Source organism: Pagrus pagrus (genome assembly GCF_965226575.1).
Source record: "Pagrus pagrus genome assembly, chromosome: 9".
NCBI classification, from domain to species: domain Eukaryota; kingdom Metazoa; phylum Chordata; class Actinopteri; order Spariformes; family Sparidae; genus Pagrus; species Pagrus pagrus.
In genome coordinates this window covers 26,881,621-26,897,078 of record NC_140193.1, presented here as the reverse complement: position 1 = coordinate 26,897,078, position 15,458 = coordinate 26,881,621, and the positions used below count along the sequence as shown (strand labels likewise).

Here is a 15,458-nt window from a genome sequence, read left to right as displayed (position 1 = left end):
GTGATTAGACGCGGCAGCGGGGACTTCTGGGTAACGTAGTATCCTGAAAGAAAAGACGGTTTAGAAGAAAGCAAACACATTAGCAGACGAGAAAAGACCCTCTATGGATGAACAGTAAGGCTGTTAAACGCACATTGTGATATTTATTCGTCATAAAGTCTTTAAGAGTCTTTATGCCGAATGTCACACTCAAAGTTTATTTTTGACCATGAAAAAGAAACAAATTTCCTCTTAGTTTATTCAAACTAGCTTAAAGCTGCTACCACAGACAAGTTAAAGTTGTTTTTATCTCAAACTTTCTGTCAAATTCTCGTTTTTGGTCACAATTTTCTATTTCAAAGTGAACTAACAGGCCAATAAATGTGTCCAAATTTCCCTGTTGAACATGTAATGTCAGACATGCAAGGAAGTTATTTCTGTAGAAGACAGTTTATTATGAACAAACTTCAGATAATGACATTTCCTAACTGGTTTTTGCATTTCTTTATTTGAATAAGCAAACACCTTAAAAAACTGAAATTTGTGTAATTGGTGGTAAGTTTTATACAGTAGGCCTATAGGTCAGAAAACATACAGTGAAAAGGTAGTTAAATTATGTCAACAAAATCTTGACAACACAGGACTTATTCACAGGCTTCAAGAGTACACGGGACATTGCATACCAGTAAGTATGCCAGTATGTCAGTTTAAAGTGTAGCCATCAAAATATAAAAAGCTTACGATGAAGCTTACTGAATGTGTTTTTTTATTGCATAAACTTGTAAAAGTTCAAGACTTATGAATCTAAATGAGAAAAAAAGTCTAATCCACATTTATATTTTTTTTCTGAATTACATTTTGGTTAATTAGTTAATGGTTGGTTAATTTTCAAAGATGATGCGTTCAGTGGTCAGGCCATGGCCAGTGATTGATGTCTCAACCAAAAGTCTTTACTTGCATCATTTTAAACATGGCGGTTGATTTGCATAACATGTGAGAGTCAGTGTCAGTGTTTCTGATGCAATTAATCAACTGCTCACTTCCACTCAATGGGTAAACACACAGCCACACATTTTCTCTGACCTATAAAAAATTTATACAATAAAAATCCATCATTCCACTTCTCAAAAAATGATTAAGTTGCTGCTGCTGCTGCTGCTGCTGTTGCTGCACCATTATTCATGTATCATAATATGGAAATTCGTATAAACCTTTTTTGAAGTGCCAGATGAACTGGGACTGAATGCCTCACTCTCTCCCATTAATTTGCTACAGGTTACTTTACTGTGATGTATAACAGTGGTAGTGATATAGTTACTTTGCAGATCAAGATTTCACATAAAAACATGTGAAAATATATAGTAAGAAATGTAATAAGAAGATTAAACTGGGAGTTTTTGATGGTTTGATGGTTTCAACCCTGTATCATGTTTTAAATGTCTGGTCCAGTTGTTGTCAGATCCACCAAAGAGACCTCCCTCAAACTTCTTACATGGCTTCTTTTCAATAACGGCTTTATATTACTTTTTCACATATGCAGTAGTACTCCCCAAGACCATTAACACACAGTTACCAGTTACCCTTTAACTAATCTCACATTCACAGTAAAATGAGTACTTTTATTTTTGATACTTTTTGTATCATACATTATATACATTTGCATTTTTTGGTATCATTTGAATCGTTATACTTTAGTAGGATTTTGGATGCAAGTTCTATTTGTAATGGAGTATTTCTACATTATGGTACAGGTATTTTTACTGCATGGATCTGAGTACGTATTCCACCAGTGGTTACACATTAAAGTACAAAGTGATGAATGATGAAACACACTCTATTTACATTCAAGACATCTGCTTCATCAAAAGTATATTTTTTGTTCTTTGCAGTGATGTCATCATCTCCCAGTAAGCACTGGGAGAGCACATGGTCTTCAGCAGCCACAGCAGCTCATGATGGAGTCCCTCTTGAAGGAGGCAGACAAAGTGCAACTCTGGAGGTGCAGTGGTAAATGACATGTTATTTAACTGTTCAGTGTCATTGTTTTAGCGTGTTAAGTTTTGTCTTAGTCAGCACGGAAGTACTGTAAATATGATGATGTGTCAGTATTTCATGCAGTGTAACAACAAAAGTACAAAGCTACCCAGTGAGCAAAGAGTGGTCTAGATCACGTCTTTTAGACATCATTTATGGACACCCAAGACGTCTAGAAGACGTCCTCTGGGGAGCCAGAATGAAAGTATTTTATACGTCTTTTCTGGACGTTGTATACACGTTTATATATCGTTTATCGACTAATTCTGGCTGTCAGTGGAGGTCCAGATCATAGCCAGTATGAACGTCTATTCTATACAACGTCCAGAAAAGACGTATAAAAAACTTTCATTCTGGCTCCCCAGAGGACGTCTTTTAGACGTCTTGGATGTCCATAAATTATGTCTAAAAGACGTGATCTATACCACTCTTTGCTCACTGGGTATTGACATTTCTAGCTTTTGCTGATATTGTGTATTTGGAAAGGTTTTCAAGTGGTACTGCAGGAACATTGTTCACTTTCCAACTTTTCCACTGGGTATTACTCAGGAAAGAAATGTATGAGTTGAAAATTAACATCAGCCACCACACAGAATTATTGTTTTTCTGCACTGTCAGATTTAATATTCTGTGCTGTAAAATATAGCTGCTGGTGGGTACATTATACACAGTGACTTGGGAGTTTTGTAATATGAAGTATGTTGATCTTCTGTCCTACAGTACTGAAAGTATGTTTGTTTCTGCATGTCTACTGGGTCTACAATGCGTCACCACAGCAAAGCAGTGCGTAAGCAAAAGCCCTGAATCACCTATTCTAGTTTGAGGGCCAGCTGTGTGCTAGATAAACCCGCCAGTAAGCATATTGTTAATTTGCTCTGTACTCTGTGACAGATATGCACCTCCATCTGAAACACACTTAGCTGCAGTCATCGTTGTGCTTTTCACAGGATTATAATCCACACAGTGTGGTAGCTAAAAATAGTTAATGCAAAACATACAAGTAGCATTGAAATTCTCTTTAATTCACTCTGAAGTTGGTGTGAATCTGTCTTTGTGTTGGTGTCCCCAGTAGAAATCTGACCCCTGAAGGAGGAGAGGTGAAGGGCCACAGTGCTGACCGTCTGCCTCCGCCTCCTCCTGTGTGCTCAAAGCCTCCAGCAGCGTCTAGGAAAGCAGAAAGGTAAGCTCTCTGTCAGCTTTCTTTGATCGGCATTTTTCTATGCAGTACTGTATATACAGATAAACCTCGGCTGTTGTTGGAACACAGAACTTGTCACAGACCAACAGTGAAGTACATTTACTCAAGTACTGTACTTAAGTACAAATTTGATGTACTTGTACTCAAATTGAGTATTTCCATTTTATGCAACTTCATACTCATGTCAGAGGCAAATATTGTACTTTTTACTCCACTAAATTTCTCACAGCTTTAGTTACAAATTACTTTTCGAAATTACTTTTTTGAATTTTTCAGACCCTTCCTGTCCAGTGACGACCATGTATCTCCAAATTTTGTGATTTTGAATTCATCTGATGAACTGAAGGATCAAGTGTCCCTTTATGTGTTGAGAAAATCGCCCTACTTCTTTAGCTGAATAAACCTTTTAAAATCCCTCGTGGATAAGCCGGAAAATGCATTGTCACAAAGCTTAAAACAGGTCGTTTGTCTGACACTGAAAAGTTGACAGCAGCCCTATAAACATATGATGATCTTATATAATATGATGCATTGCTGTAGATTACCAGCCTAGCCTAGCCAACAGTGTATAAAGGAGTTAAAATGAGCCCCACCTTAAACATCTGCAGCAGTAAAATGACACATACACATTAATGCAGCACTAATATTAATCCAAAAATATCAGATAGGGATCATTTTACTGATGATACTTATATACTTTTACTTAAGTAAAGTTTTGAATGCAGAACTTTTACTCACAGTGGAGTATATTTAGCCCAGTCATAATTAAAGTTAAAGTTACTGCAAACCACAGATGCATCCAAGTTTGTACCTGTCATAGGCTGTATACCATGTGGACATTTGTACATAACATGCCATATCATCAGTGATGGAAAGTAACTAGGTACTTACTTAGTACTTACTCGTGTACTGTGCTTGAGTGCAATTTTGAGATACTTGTACTTAACTTGAGTTAACAGGAAAATGCTAAATATTGGATCTGATAATTGGCCAGCCTGTTAATCCCTCGACCCATAGTTTACAGTTTGTGCATATATATATATATATATATATATATATATATATATGTATATGTATATATATATGTATTTATATATATATATGTATGTGTGTGTATGTGTGTGTGTATATATATATATATATATATATATATATATATATATATATGTATATGTGTATATATATATATCTATATATCTATATATATAGATATATAGATATATATATTATGTTTTACTTTTACATTTGATACTTTAGTACATTTAATACCAGATACTTTTACTCTGGTAAGACTTTTACCAAAGTAGTATTTTAACATTATATAGTTACTTTCACTCAAGTATCGCTTGTGGGTACCTCATACAACACTGCATATCATGTTACCATTACATGTTTATTACTTCCACATCTGGGGGTGGAATGGATGGTGGTGGAGTTACACGCAACAAGGCAGCCAAACCTGTGACTGCAGTTCGAATCTGTGTTTTGTAAGATTGAAACTACTGAATAGTTTTAGACTAGGGGAACGCAGTGTTTCCACATTTGCAAAAGTGACATCACTAACCAGCGTTTTTTTAGGAGAACTTGGGGAAATTTGTAGCAATGTTTGTGGCAAATATGACAGAATGGCCTGAGACAGCACTGATTGTTTGTTCAAAACACACCTTTTCAAACACCAATTGATTTGACCTCAAACTCTGAATTTAAAGACAAACAAACAATATTAACATTTTAAAAAAGCAATAATCCGGTTATATGTCTCGTCACATTATTTGAAACATCTCCTGCACTCTGCTGCCGGTCATTCACCCACCAACATGACCCCTCATTTAATCCCATCAGCAGCTCCTGTAATATCATTGCGTTTTTGCAGACTTTGCTGCAATCCTACAGACTTTCCAAGAAAAATGCAAATACAACTCGCTGAGTAAAATCCCAATCTTCTGTAGTCTAATCCTTGAAATGAAATATTGCAGCTTCAGTGTTTTGTCACTGAAGTGAAATATGCAAACAAACAACACAGGAGCTGGCTCGGAGCTGAGAGCATATGTAAAGCATCAGGTAACACAGTACAGTGTTTAATTACATCCCTGGTAGAGATGGCCCAGACTGAACTTGTCCCAGCATAGTACACTGCCAGATGTCATTGTCGTGTCACATGACAATAATTGTGATCCCGTCCACACACACACACCCACACACACACACACACACACATACACACACATGCCATCGTCTTCAGTATTAATGTGAGCTGGACCTAACCATCCTGACGTGGCTTGATTCATGTGGGGATGAGACACAGATACTGAATAGTTGATGAGCTGGGAGAAAAAGAAAAGAAGTGGAGGGGCGGGGTGGGGGCAGAAATAGAGAGAGGCTGACGGAGAGAGAGGGAGGGAGGGAGGGAGGGAGCAGAAAGGCGGGTATCCACTCGCCTCACTCCACACAGCTTCAATAAGCCCGAGGTTGGGAGCCTTGATGGAAAATTACCTTGTGACCAAGAGGGGAGGTCAGGACTGGTAGAGTCAGACTCCACTTGTCCAGAGCAGAAGAAGCAGCAGCAGCGGCAGCAGCAGAGGGAGCATGGCCTTTGGCTGATCACAGGGGAACCAGGTCGGACCATGGAGAAACTAAAAGGTCCCACCGCGGGATGCACCACGGCCACCTGTGGATGGAGAGCCCTGCTTCTCCCGCAGCTGAACAGACAGTCCCTGTATGTGTACGGCAGCGAGATGGCCGTGGAGAAGGAGTGCATGCGGCAGCTGGAGAGCGGAGTCTTTGTCATCCACCCGTTCAGCCTCATAAGGTATTCAATATGTTTGATAGATTCAGGCCAGTCCTGTACCGAGACACCACTTCTAGTGTTAGACTGTTTCTTTAAAAGTTGTGTAGTTTCAGCAAGTTTTTGAAGGAGATGATTTGCCTCATTTTGCTCTGGGGATAAATAAAGTATTGTCTTATCCCTCATCTCCAAACCAATCAGTCAGTCAATTGATGAATAGAAAGATAATCTGCAATTGTTTGGATGATTGATTAAGAAATGGCAAACATTTTCTAGCTCCAACTTCTTAACAGATTTGCTGTTTTTTTTTCTCTTTTTCTGCAGTAAACCTAATATTTTTAGGTTTTGGGGTGTTATTTAGGGAGAAATAAGCAGCTTGATGGCAGCACTTTGACTGTTAGTAAAATTGTTTTGGGCATTTCATAACATTTTCTGACATTCTATAGACTAAATAAGAAATCAGAAGATTAATTAATACTGAACCATATGCTGCAGCATTACTCCCTTTACTTGCATTGCTAATTAGAATTAAGCATAAATCAACAATGCAATAATTGTACATTTTACAATAATTTAATAATTGTGAAAACAAAGAGAAAAATATAGTATAATAAGTCAAATGTAAAGAGTTTGTAATATTAAAGGAAAAACAAGTCACCAGGAAGATTTTTAAGATGATACCAGAGGATTGGAAAGAAAAAAGCAGGTGCTAAAAATGACTTCTTTAAGTAAAATGCTGACACAGATGGCTGGTTTTGCAGTATTGCTATTATTAGTTTTGTGAGGGAATCAAATGCATTGAAAACAGAGAGGGAATCAACAATCTGGATCAGAGAGCAGAGTTATTTGAGCCTGGCAATCGAACCCCAGCTGAGAAGATGTGCAGTTACAGTATCAGAGTATTTAGTGTGCATAAATCAGCATGCCTTACCGGCTGCAGCATGACTGTCTAATTAGTTCTTCTGGCAAACCAGTCGAGACTTTCCACTACAAACCTACATCAAGATCTAAGGCACACATATGTTTTGTGACCCTGTAGGAGTTACTACATCATGTGCATGATGGCCATCACATTTCTGAACCTGATTGGGATCCCCATGGAGATAGCATTTCTGGACGGCCACAGCGGACTGGCATGGGAAGGATTTAATGTGTTTTCAGACACCCTGTTCCTGATAGATGTGGCTCTGAATTTCCGAATGGGCATCATAACAGAGGACGGCGAGGTGAGAGTGGCTGTACTCTATTTTTTTAGATACAATTTGAAGGACCATAATCCCTGTGCAGACAAGCACACACAATCCATCTCTGTCCCATCTGTAATCTACTCAATACACGAAAGGCTAGATTAGCAATCCTCCCTCCCCCTGCTCCTGGACACGGGCAAAATTGGCACCTGCTGTTTGATTTTATAACAGGGATTACGATGTATTGGATGAATGAGAGGTCTAACATTTCCAATTAAGAGCAGACTATATCCTGTTTGTTTTCATCTGCTCATGCTTTGCGACTTCTATCTCGCCAATCACAAATGGCCCATCTGTGATGTTCTCCCTGTCTGTGATGTTTACTCTGGGCTGCACAAACATCTGGTTTCGCCAGATTTATTCTCACTCGGTTTCTGCCTCTTTGAAATATTAATGTCCGAGGTTTAGCAACAATTCAGCAACGCTGTCAGATTAATGTTGATTTTTTCTGAGCACACTGCCAACCTCATCTGACACCACTGTCTTCCTTAACTTTGGAAAAACTTCAGTTCTAGTGTTAAATTATACATGTGATGGTGGCACGTGCTGCGCAGCATCTTCATCCATCTGCTCAATCTGCTGCTCTGCTCTCTTTCGCAGGAAGCTATTCTGGATATCAAGCGGATCCGAGTCAGTTACCTGAGGACATGGTTCATACCGGACGTTATAGCTGCTTTCCCAATCGGCTACATTCTGCTGTTTGCGGTAATAATGAACAGACTGTTGAAGCAGCAAACAGCCAGTGTGCTGCAGTACATGTCAAAACAGTTATGCACTTGGATTCACTTTATTTCTTCATGGTTTATTATTAGAAAGCACTCAGAGCAGTAAGACGGTGTTTATACAGAGAGTACTGAGGAAAAGGCAGTACAATAAACTCATTAAATGTTCTGTAATGTAAATTCAGTGATAATGAAATTAAATTTCCTTTTTTTAGAAAAAAGAAAATCAAACAAAATTCATACCATTGATAATTGAGCCTCTGTTTTTATCATCTCAGGACTTACAATACCACAACGATGACAACCCCTCCAAAACCAATAAGATGATGAGAATACTGATGTTTGTGCGGATCCTCAGCTTGATCAGACTTGCTCGAGTGTCCAGACTGGTCAGGTTCTTCAACGAGGTGGAGAAAGTAAGTCCGAACACTAGACATTCTTCAAAGCTCCCCTTTGAAATTCAATCGACCTTTCTTCTGCCTGCAGATACCTTACCAGACCTGGTTCCGATGACTAATCTGACTTTGAACACCTACAATGTCATTTGTTAAACAAGAGCTGATACTATCGACAATGCATTTGTTTCATTTTCTGCCTTTTATCAGAGTTTGCCTTTTTCTAATCACATGTACTGTATATTGTGCTCAAACAACAGAGGTATGGCAAAATATAAAGGTATAGGACACCTCATACGGGTTATGATGATGTTCATGGTAATCTCATAATGAAACACAATATGTCTCGAAACAAATCTCCATATTGCATAATGTATGTGGTGTGTAACTCCAAGCCTTTGAACAGCTACTAGTGGCTGAATCAAATAGTTTCTGGTGTATGTATCGGTGAAGTTGATGCTCTCACTATTGACAAAAAAGAGAAATGTTTTTTATCCTCACTGATTTATTGATTTAAGACATAAACCTGTTTACTGAACTAATCCTCTTTGTCTATAATCCATAAGGCCAGGGAGAGTTCCTTACATCGTTTCCTGTCTTTGGCAAAAGGTTAAGCCTCCCCCAAAGTTAATCGTTGCTAGCTTGTCCATCACAGTTCAGTGGCGGGTCATTCTTGGACCTCCAGGTTTTCTTTTCCCTCGAGTCCTTCTCGGCACAAATCGCCTCCATTTCAATCACATGGTCCAGCCATCGCAGTTGTCTTGGCTTTAATTCAGTAATGATGTTCATACTTTTGGTTTTAATTGACAATTCCAAGTTTGTGATTGTGTTAAGCCAGAAGGCATCCATTGCTGTATATGACAGCCTGGAACTGTACACTAGGATCGACATGACATTGCTCTCACACAGATGGCTCTTTGTTTTTTACACTGTATTGCTTGGACTTCCACATGTTGGGAAACACACCCTTGACTCTCGCCAATCTTGCATTGATTTGCTTTTGAGTCCGTATTTCCTTGCTGCCAGAATAAGTTCTCCACAAGTGCCTCAACATTTATTAAAACTGGTTCTGAAAGTGTGGTATGAATATACAGCACCAGTGTTTAGGAGATGCTGATGTTGCAATTTGTTTACTTGGATGCAATTAATCGGTTTTCTTAATTCTATTGAAAGCACCATTATGTCGAAATTGGCATTTTGTGTGAGTGCAACACCACTGTGCTAAACACAAATCCCAGCTCTGTAACAATTTGTCAGACGTAATGTAGGTGCTAACTACAGACAAAACTCTTTACGTCATAACAACGTTATGTCTTAGAAACTTGTATATTGAAGTAAACATGAGACACCATTCACCCTGTTACAGGACACTGTACCATCAACATGATTCTGAAGTTGTTATTTTAAGGTACAAAGTTACATAATGTTGCTTTAAAGGTCCCATCTTATAGAAGGTTAGATTTACATGTCCTTTTTTGATTACAAAACAGGGCCAGGTGCTAGATAAATATTGTGAAAGCTCAGTCAATTCAGAGAAATGCACACAGCATGTATGCAAAAACTGTGCCTTTAAACAACCCATCAGGACTTCTGTAAGGTTGTGATGTCACAACTATACAGTCACCGCCCACAGCCCCCAGCACAGCCCTGTTTGCAGAAATATTGGCAGAGCTGATCGTGAAACAAAGTGGGCAGTGAGAGCTGACCAATCAGAGCCGACTGGGCTGCTTGGGAGGGGGGCCTTAAAGAGACAGGCACTAAAACAGGGTATTCAGACAGGATGTATAGAGGTGCTGCAGCAATGGACAGTATGACAAAAATAATGTGTTTTTTGAACATTAAAGCATGTAAACATTTTCTAGTAGAAAATAAATCACCCATCATACTTTACAGACCAGTGTCCCACTTCAACTCTGACCAACTGTACTTACTTACTGTACTACTGTCTGTGTAATCAGGGATCATTCAGGCACTCTCATTTTATGATTTCCCTGCAAATGAAGTGGTTTAGATAATTTGGCTACAGAGTTGGCTTGTAACAGCCTGTCTGATAATCTGCTCATGTTTCTTGCCCCATCAGACTCTGTTGTACTGATGTTGTTGTGTTCCCAGATCTCAGCATTTAATTTGGTGAAAACAATATTATCATCACTGATAGATGAGCAAAACTATGAAATAAGATCCAGGTCGTAATAAACCAGGATAATAATTTAAGTAGTTTTTTACAGCAAGTTTTAGCTGTGAAAAATATATGTAACCTTGTCCAAATGCTGTTATAATTTAGTGACTTTGGCTGATAACATGGCTGTTGTATTGTTTTAAGGTCGTTCTTGTGGGAACAACCTTAAAAAAATCAACAGTTACTGAAGTGAACTACCTACTGTCATGAACAAGTGCTATTAATGTACCTGTGTGCTGGTGAGTGAGTGAAATGTATTTTTACAGTATGATCCTAAGCCAGGTTAAATCCAGTATGCTGCTTTAATACACATGTTTTCTTGTCATGTCTTCCTCACAGGTGTCAAACGCAAACTTGGAGGTGGTCCGTCTGTTCTTCCGCATCTTGTCTCTGTTCATGATGATTTTCCTGCTGTGTCACTGGAACGGCTGCATCCAGTACTTTGTTCCTATGCTGGAGGAGTTTCCAACTGACTGCTGGGTCCGGAAAGAAAACCTGATGGTGAAACTTATTTCTCAAAACTTTACACTCGAATTCAAGACGGATCGACATTTATATAAATCATTTTACAAGCATCAGTCGTGTACTTGTGTACAGTATAATTGCTGTAGTGTATATAAAAAACAGTTACTGCTGTTTTGAACATCTACCATATGTTGTAGTTTAAATTCTTGTAAAGATTTGTTGTTGTTGTTGTTGTTGTTGTTGTTGTTGTTGTTGTTGTTTTGAGGCTCCAGATCTACAGAAAGTATCACTTATGATGTAAAAATCTTTCCAGAATGCCACAGTGATCGTGAAGTACTCTTGGGGAGTTTTCCGAGCGCTCTCTCAGATGATTGCCCTCTCTTATGGCTCCATGGATGCACCAACAAGTGAGAACTATAGATTTTCTTTTTCCATTACTAAAAAAAGCACAGGTGTATCAAATTCTCTCGCAGATATAAATACCTGACATTTCACACCAAGCAAGCTCATGTGTCGGTGTCTTGTTCTCCAGATTATGTTGAAATGTGGATTGTCATGGTCAGCATGGTGTCCGGGTGTCTGATGTACACAGTCCTCGTGGCCAACGCTACAACCATGATCGCCAACATCGACCCAGCGGCCAAGGAGTACAAGAGCAAGGTCATTATTACTGACACTTCGATTCTTCCGAAAATACAGCTCACTAGGGATCAAGTTACTTTACTCAGTGGAACAGAAAATAAGTCATGAGCTGACGCTGGTTATACAAGCAGGATCTATATTATTTTAACATATTTCAATTTTGGAACCCATCAGGTATTTTCTGATTAAAATTTAGTCAACGGGGCCAATGTTTCAGTGTGGCCGGTGGATATCACAATATATAATACATATTATATCTATCTATATGTGCTGGTCATTGTTTATAGTTCGATTAGCAACTTGAGACGTGGTGTTTTAGGTCCCGACGACATTTCGGCTGATCTCTATAAACAGATATCTGCACATGAATTTTAATTGTGTCAACTTATGTCTAATGTTTTATCTTTCGACTTTCCAGATAGTCTAGTGGCTGCAACTTCTGTGGTAGTAACATAACTTGCTTGCTGTGAATACAGATCAAATAAAATTCAAAATAATAATAAGAAAAATTGTTGTCAGACGATAGGCACATTTCATCCTGTGCGTTTTCTCTCTACGTGGACTGTTAACCTGCATGCAACTCAAGCCCGGGCTACGGAAAGCTTGTGATACCAAAATGTTGCCCCTCGCCTGGAGATTCTGCATTCATATGCAGATATCTTTTATAGAAATTAGGCATAATTAAGTTAACAAGGGAAAATAAGTAGATTTTATTGCTTATTAATTTGCTAAGATCTTATTAATATATTTCATTGTTTATTTATTCAAACAATAAATTCCCATGTAGTCTTTCGTAAGAAATGGACTGCCAGGTGGAAAGCACATGGCAAAAACTGAGTACAAGAAACATTCATTTGAACTGTAGCTCTTATTCTTGAACATTTTACCTTTGGTCTCAGGTAGAGGCTGTGGTACGCATGCCTATCAATCTTCTAGGACTCATTAATCCTAATTTTAAATATCATCATACAAATATTCCCTTCACACTGAGCGTTTACAGTTACACAGTTGTAGAACCATGCAATTATGATACATGATTAACTATGCAGCTTGTCTATTATGTGTTGAGAGGTGGATCCTGAAAACATTGTGACTCTCCACAGATGAGCCGTTTGGAGCACTACATGGCCTTCATGAAGCTCCCACCAGAGCTGCAGCTCCGTATCAGCAACTACTACCAGGCTCGCTACGGAGGGAAGTGGTTTCAAGAGAAGGACGTCATGGACACGGTGTCGTCAGCGCTTAAAGAGGTACAGCTGTGGTTCATCTGAGAGGTTCTGCTAGGAGCTTAACTTGTTAAATTCAAGCCTTTCTTCATCCTACTGATCTTTTGAGGCAACATGTTATATAATAATCTTATATTTCCTGATTTTCTGCTCTTACATTCCAACATAACATTTGTAACATGATATTTTTTTATTTATTTTTCAGCAAATCCTGATGGTGATGTGTAGCCGACTGCTAAGAAACGTGCCGGTGTTTCAGAACAGAGACGAGAACTTTATCAACGCCGTCCTCCTCAAGCTGGAGTACGAGGTTTTCCTGGAGGGAGACGCCATCGTCCGACAGAACGTCCCTGGTGACCGCATGTTCTTCATTGACCATGGACAGGTCCTCATGGAGACCGATTCCTACGAGAGGGAACTATGTGATGGAGACTTTTTTGGAGGTGGGTTGGATTCACATTAGTGACTATCAGGAACATCATTCAGGGATTTGAAAAGTGATATCTAGACAACAAGAGTTGGGAATTTGAAGTGTGGGAAGAGAAGGTCCAGTCAGCTGTAAAGCAGATTGTTGCCTCTAGAAAAATACTAACAAACTACAATGAAATCCAGTTCTTTATCTCATATTCAGTCACTTTAAGAAAATTCTCAGTAACATCTGTATTGCCTGAAGCAAAGTACAATAAGAACACAACAATGCTGTTTAAGTATTACATAATGTACCGAATGCACAGACACAATCAAAAGTGCTACAGGCTAATTTGTCCGAACGCTTCTGTTGCATTTTTAAAATGCATTTAGGCACATTATGACTAATGACATTTTTTAAGGAGCAGGTACAGTAAATAGTCTGGGACTGTAAATTTGAATTTTACCCCAAAAAAGTCTTACTTTACTTACTTACTTTCTTTCTAGGTTTTTCTGCTTTCAGTCCCATCTCATATCCTTCCTCAGCAGAGGAACTAAGCCAGAGCATTTCAGACAGAGGGGCAGTACTGTATGAAATGAACTAACCCTAACCCCTAACCCTTTGTGAAAACTAAAGCATGTAAACCTATACTACTACTATTAGTAAACCAAAATAAAATTAAGAACCTGAAAATGACCATATGTCTCTTTAAACAATGGAAAAATACACACAAGGTCAGTCCACTCAAATTACCAATAAAAAAACATATTTTCTCCCTTAATTAACATCTCTTTCGAAAAATAGTGTCCCAATGATCCATAGAACTGTGAATTGCTTTCAGCTTTCGTCAAACCAATCAAACCTCTGCTATCTAAAGGTAATTCAAATGAGTAATCCACGCTGAAAACTACTTCAGATAGGTGTCGACAAAGGTTGAAAATAACAGGGCTAAAGGAGAGCATTGTATGCTCCCTTCTCTCTGTAGGAGATCAGGCCAAACTCTTTTTAAAAACCTGTTAATATTCTGTCTTATAAAAACATATTACAGTTATGCTTTAGACTTCTCTGTAAATGGTTTTCACTGGAACTGCCTTAGACCAGCTGACAGCTTGTTCAGTGGATTATTATTAGAGTAGCAGGGAGCAGTTTCCAGGGAAAGATGTTGTTGTTGTTATTTTTGGTGCTGTGAGCCCGACAAACGCTGGAAAAAAAGGAAAAATGTCTGCATTTAATTAGTTTATATTTTAATCGACTGGTAATATTACTACTGTGAAATTTAGGTAGCTGATCAACTCTGGTGGTTTTTGGATTTACATTTTAGGTTTAGTGTGAAAGTTTCTATGCTTGCTCCAGGAACTACATGGTGCTGCATCCCACAGGGCCTGTTTAGATCACCACGCCCGACCCATGTATCTTAATACAAGAAGAGGTCAAACTAAATGAATCTATCTTCTCCAATTTGGAGGATTTATTTAATTCTCAGGCTTTAAGTGGGAACGGGTCCTAATCTTTTTGGCAGCAAACCTAGCAGCGTTTAGAGCTAAGCAGGCTTCCCGAAACAACTCAGCTCAGTCTGGTTATTTAATTTAGGATTAATTGTCAGATCTCATCCCCGTTATTTGGATTTACTCACTCATTAACCATGCTTTGTGGTTCCCTCTGTGTGTACTACAGAGACATGCATGCTAACCAAAGGCAAACATCTGGCCACAGTGAAGGCACTGACTGACTGCCAGTGCTTCTCTCTGTCCTGGGACGACTTTCAGGACGTGCTGGAGGGCTTCCCAGATGTCAAGAAGGACTTAGAAAAAATGATGCAGCTCAACTCTGACGGTGGACTCGTGTAAGACCAAGGACAGTGATTGGACTTTTTTGCTGTATGGAAAGGACAGGAGATATGGATATTTCTGGAACATTTTACAGAAAGACTGATTCTTCATGTGGATATGAGTTGGACACTTCATTAATGAGATGGACAGTTTTAGAGCATTGACTATTTTCATTCTGACTGGGAATTATTCCGTCTACTGATCCATCAGTTATTAGCAATAAACAAAGACTGTAACATTAAAGACGGGTCAAACATTTGATAGCTGCTTTTTGTTGATATTGCAATTTAGCATTGATTTGTTTGGACAGTCAATGCCAATCTCAGTGACAAAATGAGAAAGATGCAG

General features: G+C 38.7%; 2 protein-coding genes across 12 annotated transcripts in view; one reads left to right on the top strand and one right to left on the bottom strand.

Moving 5' to 3' along the window:
• Positions 1-15,458, bottom strand: part of cox17 (cytochrome c oxidase copper chaperone COX17) — a 192,135-nt gene that overhangs the window by 2,658 nt on the left and 174,019 nt on the right. The window lies entirely within an intron of this gene.
• Positions 39-15,369, top strand: hcn5 (hyperpolarization activated cyclic nucleotide-gated potassium channel 5). Of its 11 annotated transcripts, none has more exons than XM_084362824.1 (14): positions 50-114; positions 621-664; positions 1,869-1,986; positions 3,083-3,193; positions 5,664-6,020; positions 7,036-7,222; positions 7,844-7,948; positions 8,244-8,381; positions 10,879-11,040; positions 11,318-11,411; positions 11,537-11,664; positions 12,750-12,896; positions 13,078-13,315; positions 14,956-15,369. In XM_084362824.1, exons 1-14 carry the CDS (start codon positions 104-106, stop codon positions 15,126-15,128), a joined length of 2,013 nt encoding a protein of 670 aa, XP_084218950.1. In that variant the 5' UTR covers positions 50-103; the 3' UTR covers positions 15,129-15,369. The 11 variants fall into 11 exon arrangements, with proteins under 11 accessions (XP_084218957.1, XP_084218955.1, XP_084218953.1 ...); XM_084362828.1 differs by having other exon boundaries at positions 61-114; positions 634-664; XM_084362831.1 differs by lacking the exon at positions 621-664 and having other exon boundaries at positions 39-114; positions 1,869-1,978; positions 3,086-3,193.

Coding starts and splice junctions, on each gene's coding strand:
- hcn5 (XM_084362824.1), top strand. Junction 7,223..7,843: donor TCATAACAGAGGACGGCGAG/GTGAGAGTGGCT, acceptor TCTCTTTCGCAG/GAAGCTATTCTGGATATCAA. Junction 11,412..11,536: donor CTCCATGGATGCACCAACAA/GTGAGAACTATA, acceptor CTTGTTCTCCAG/ATTATGTTGAAATGTGGATT.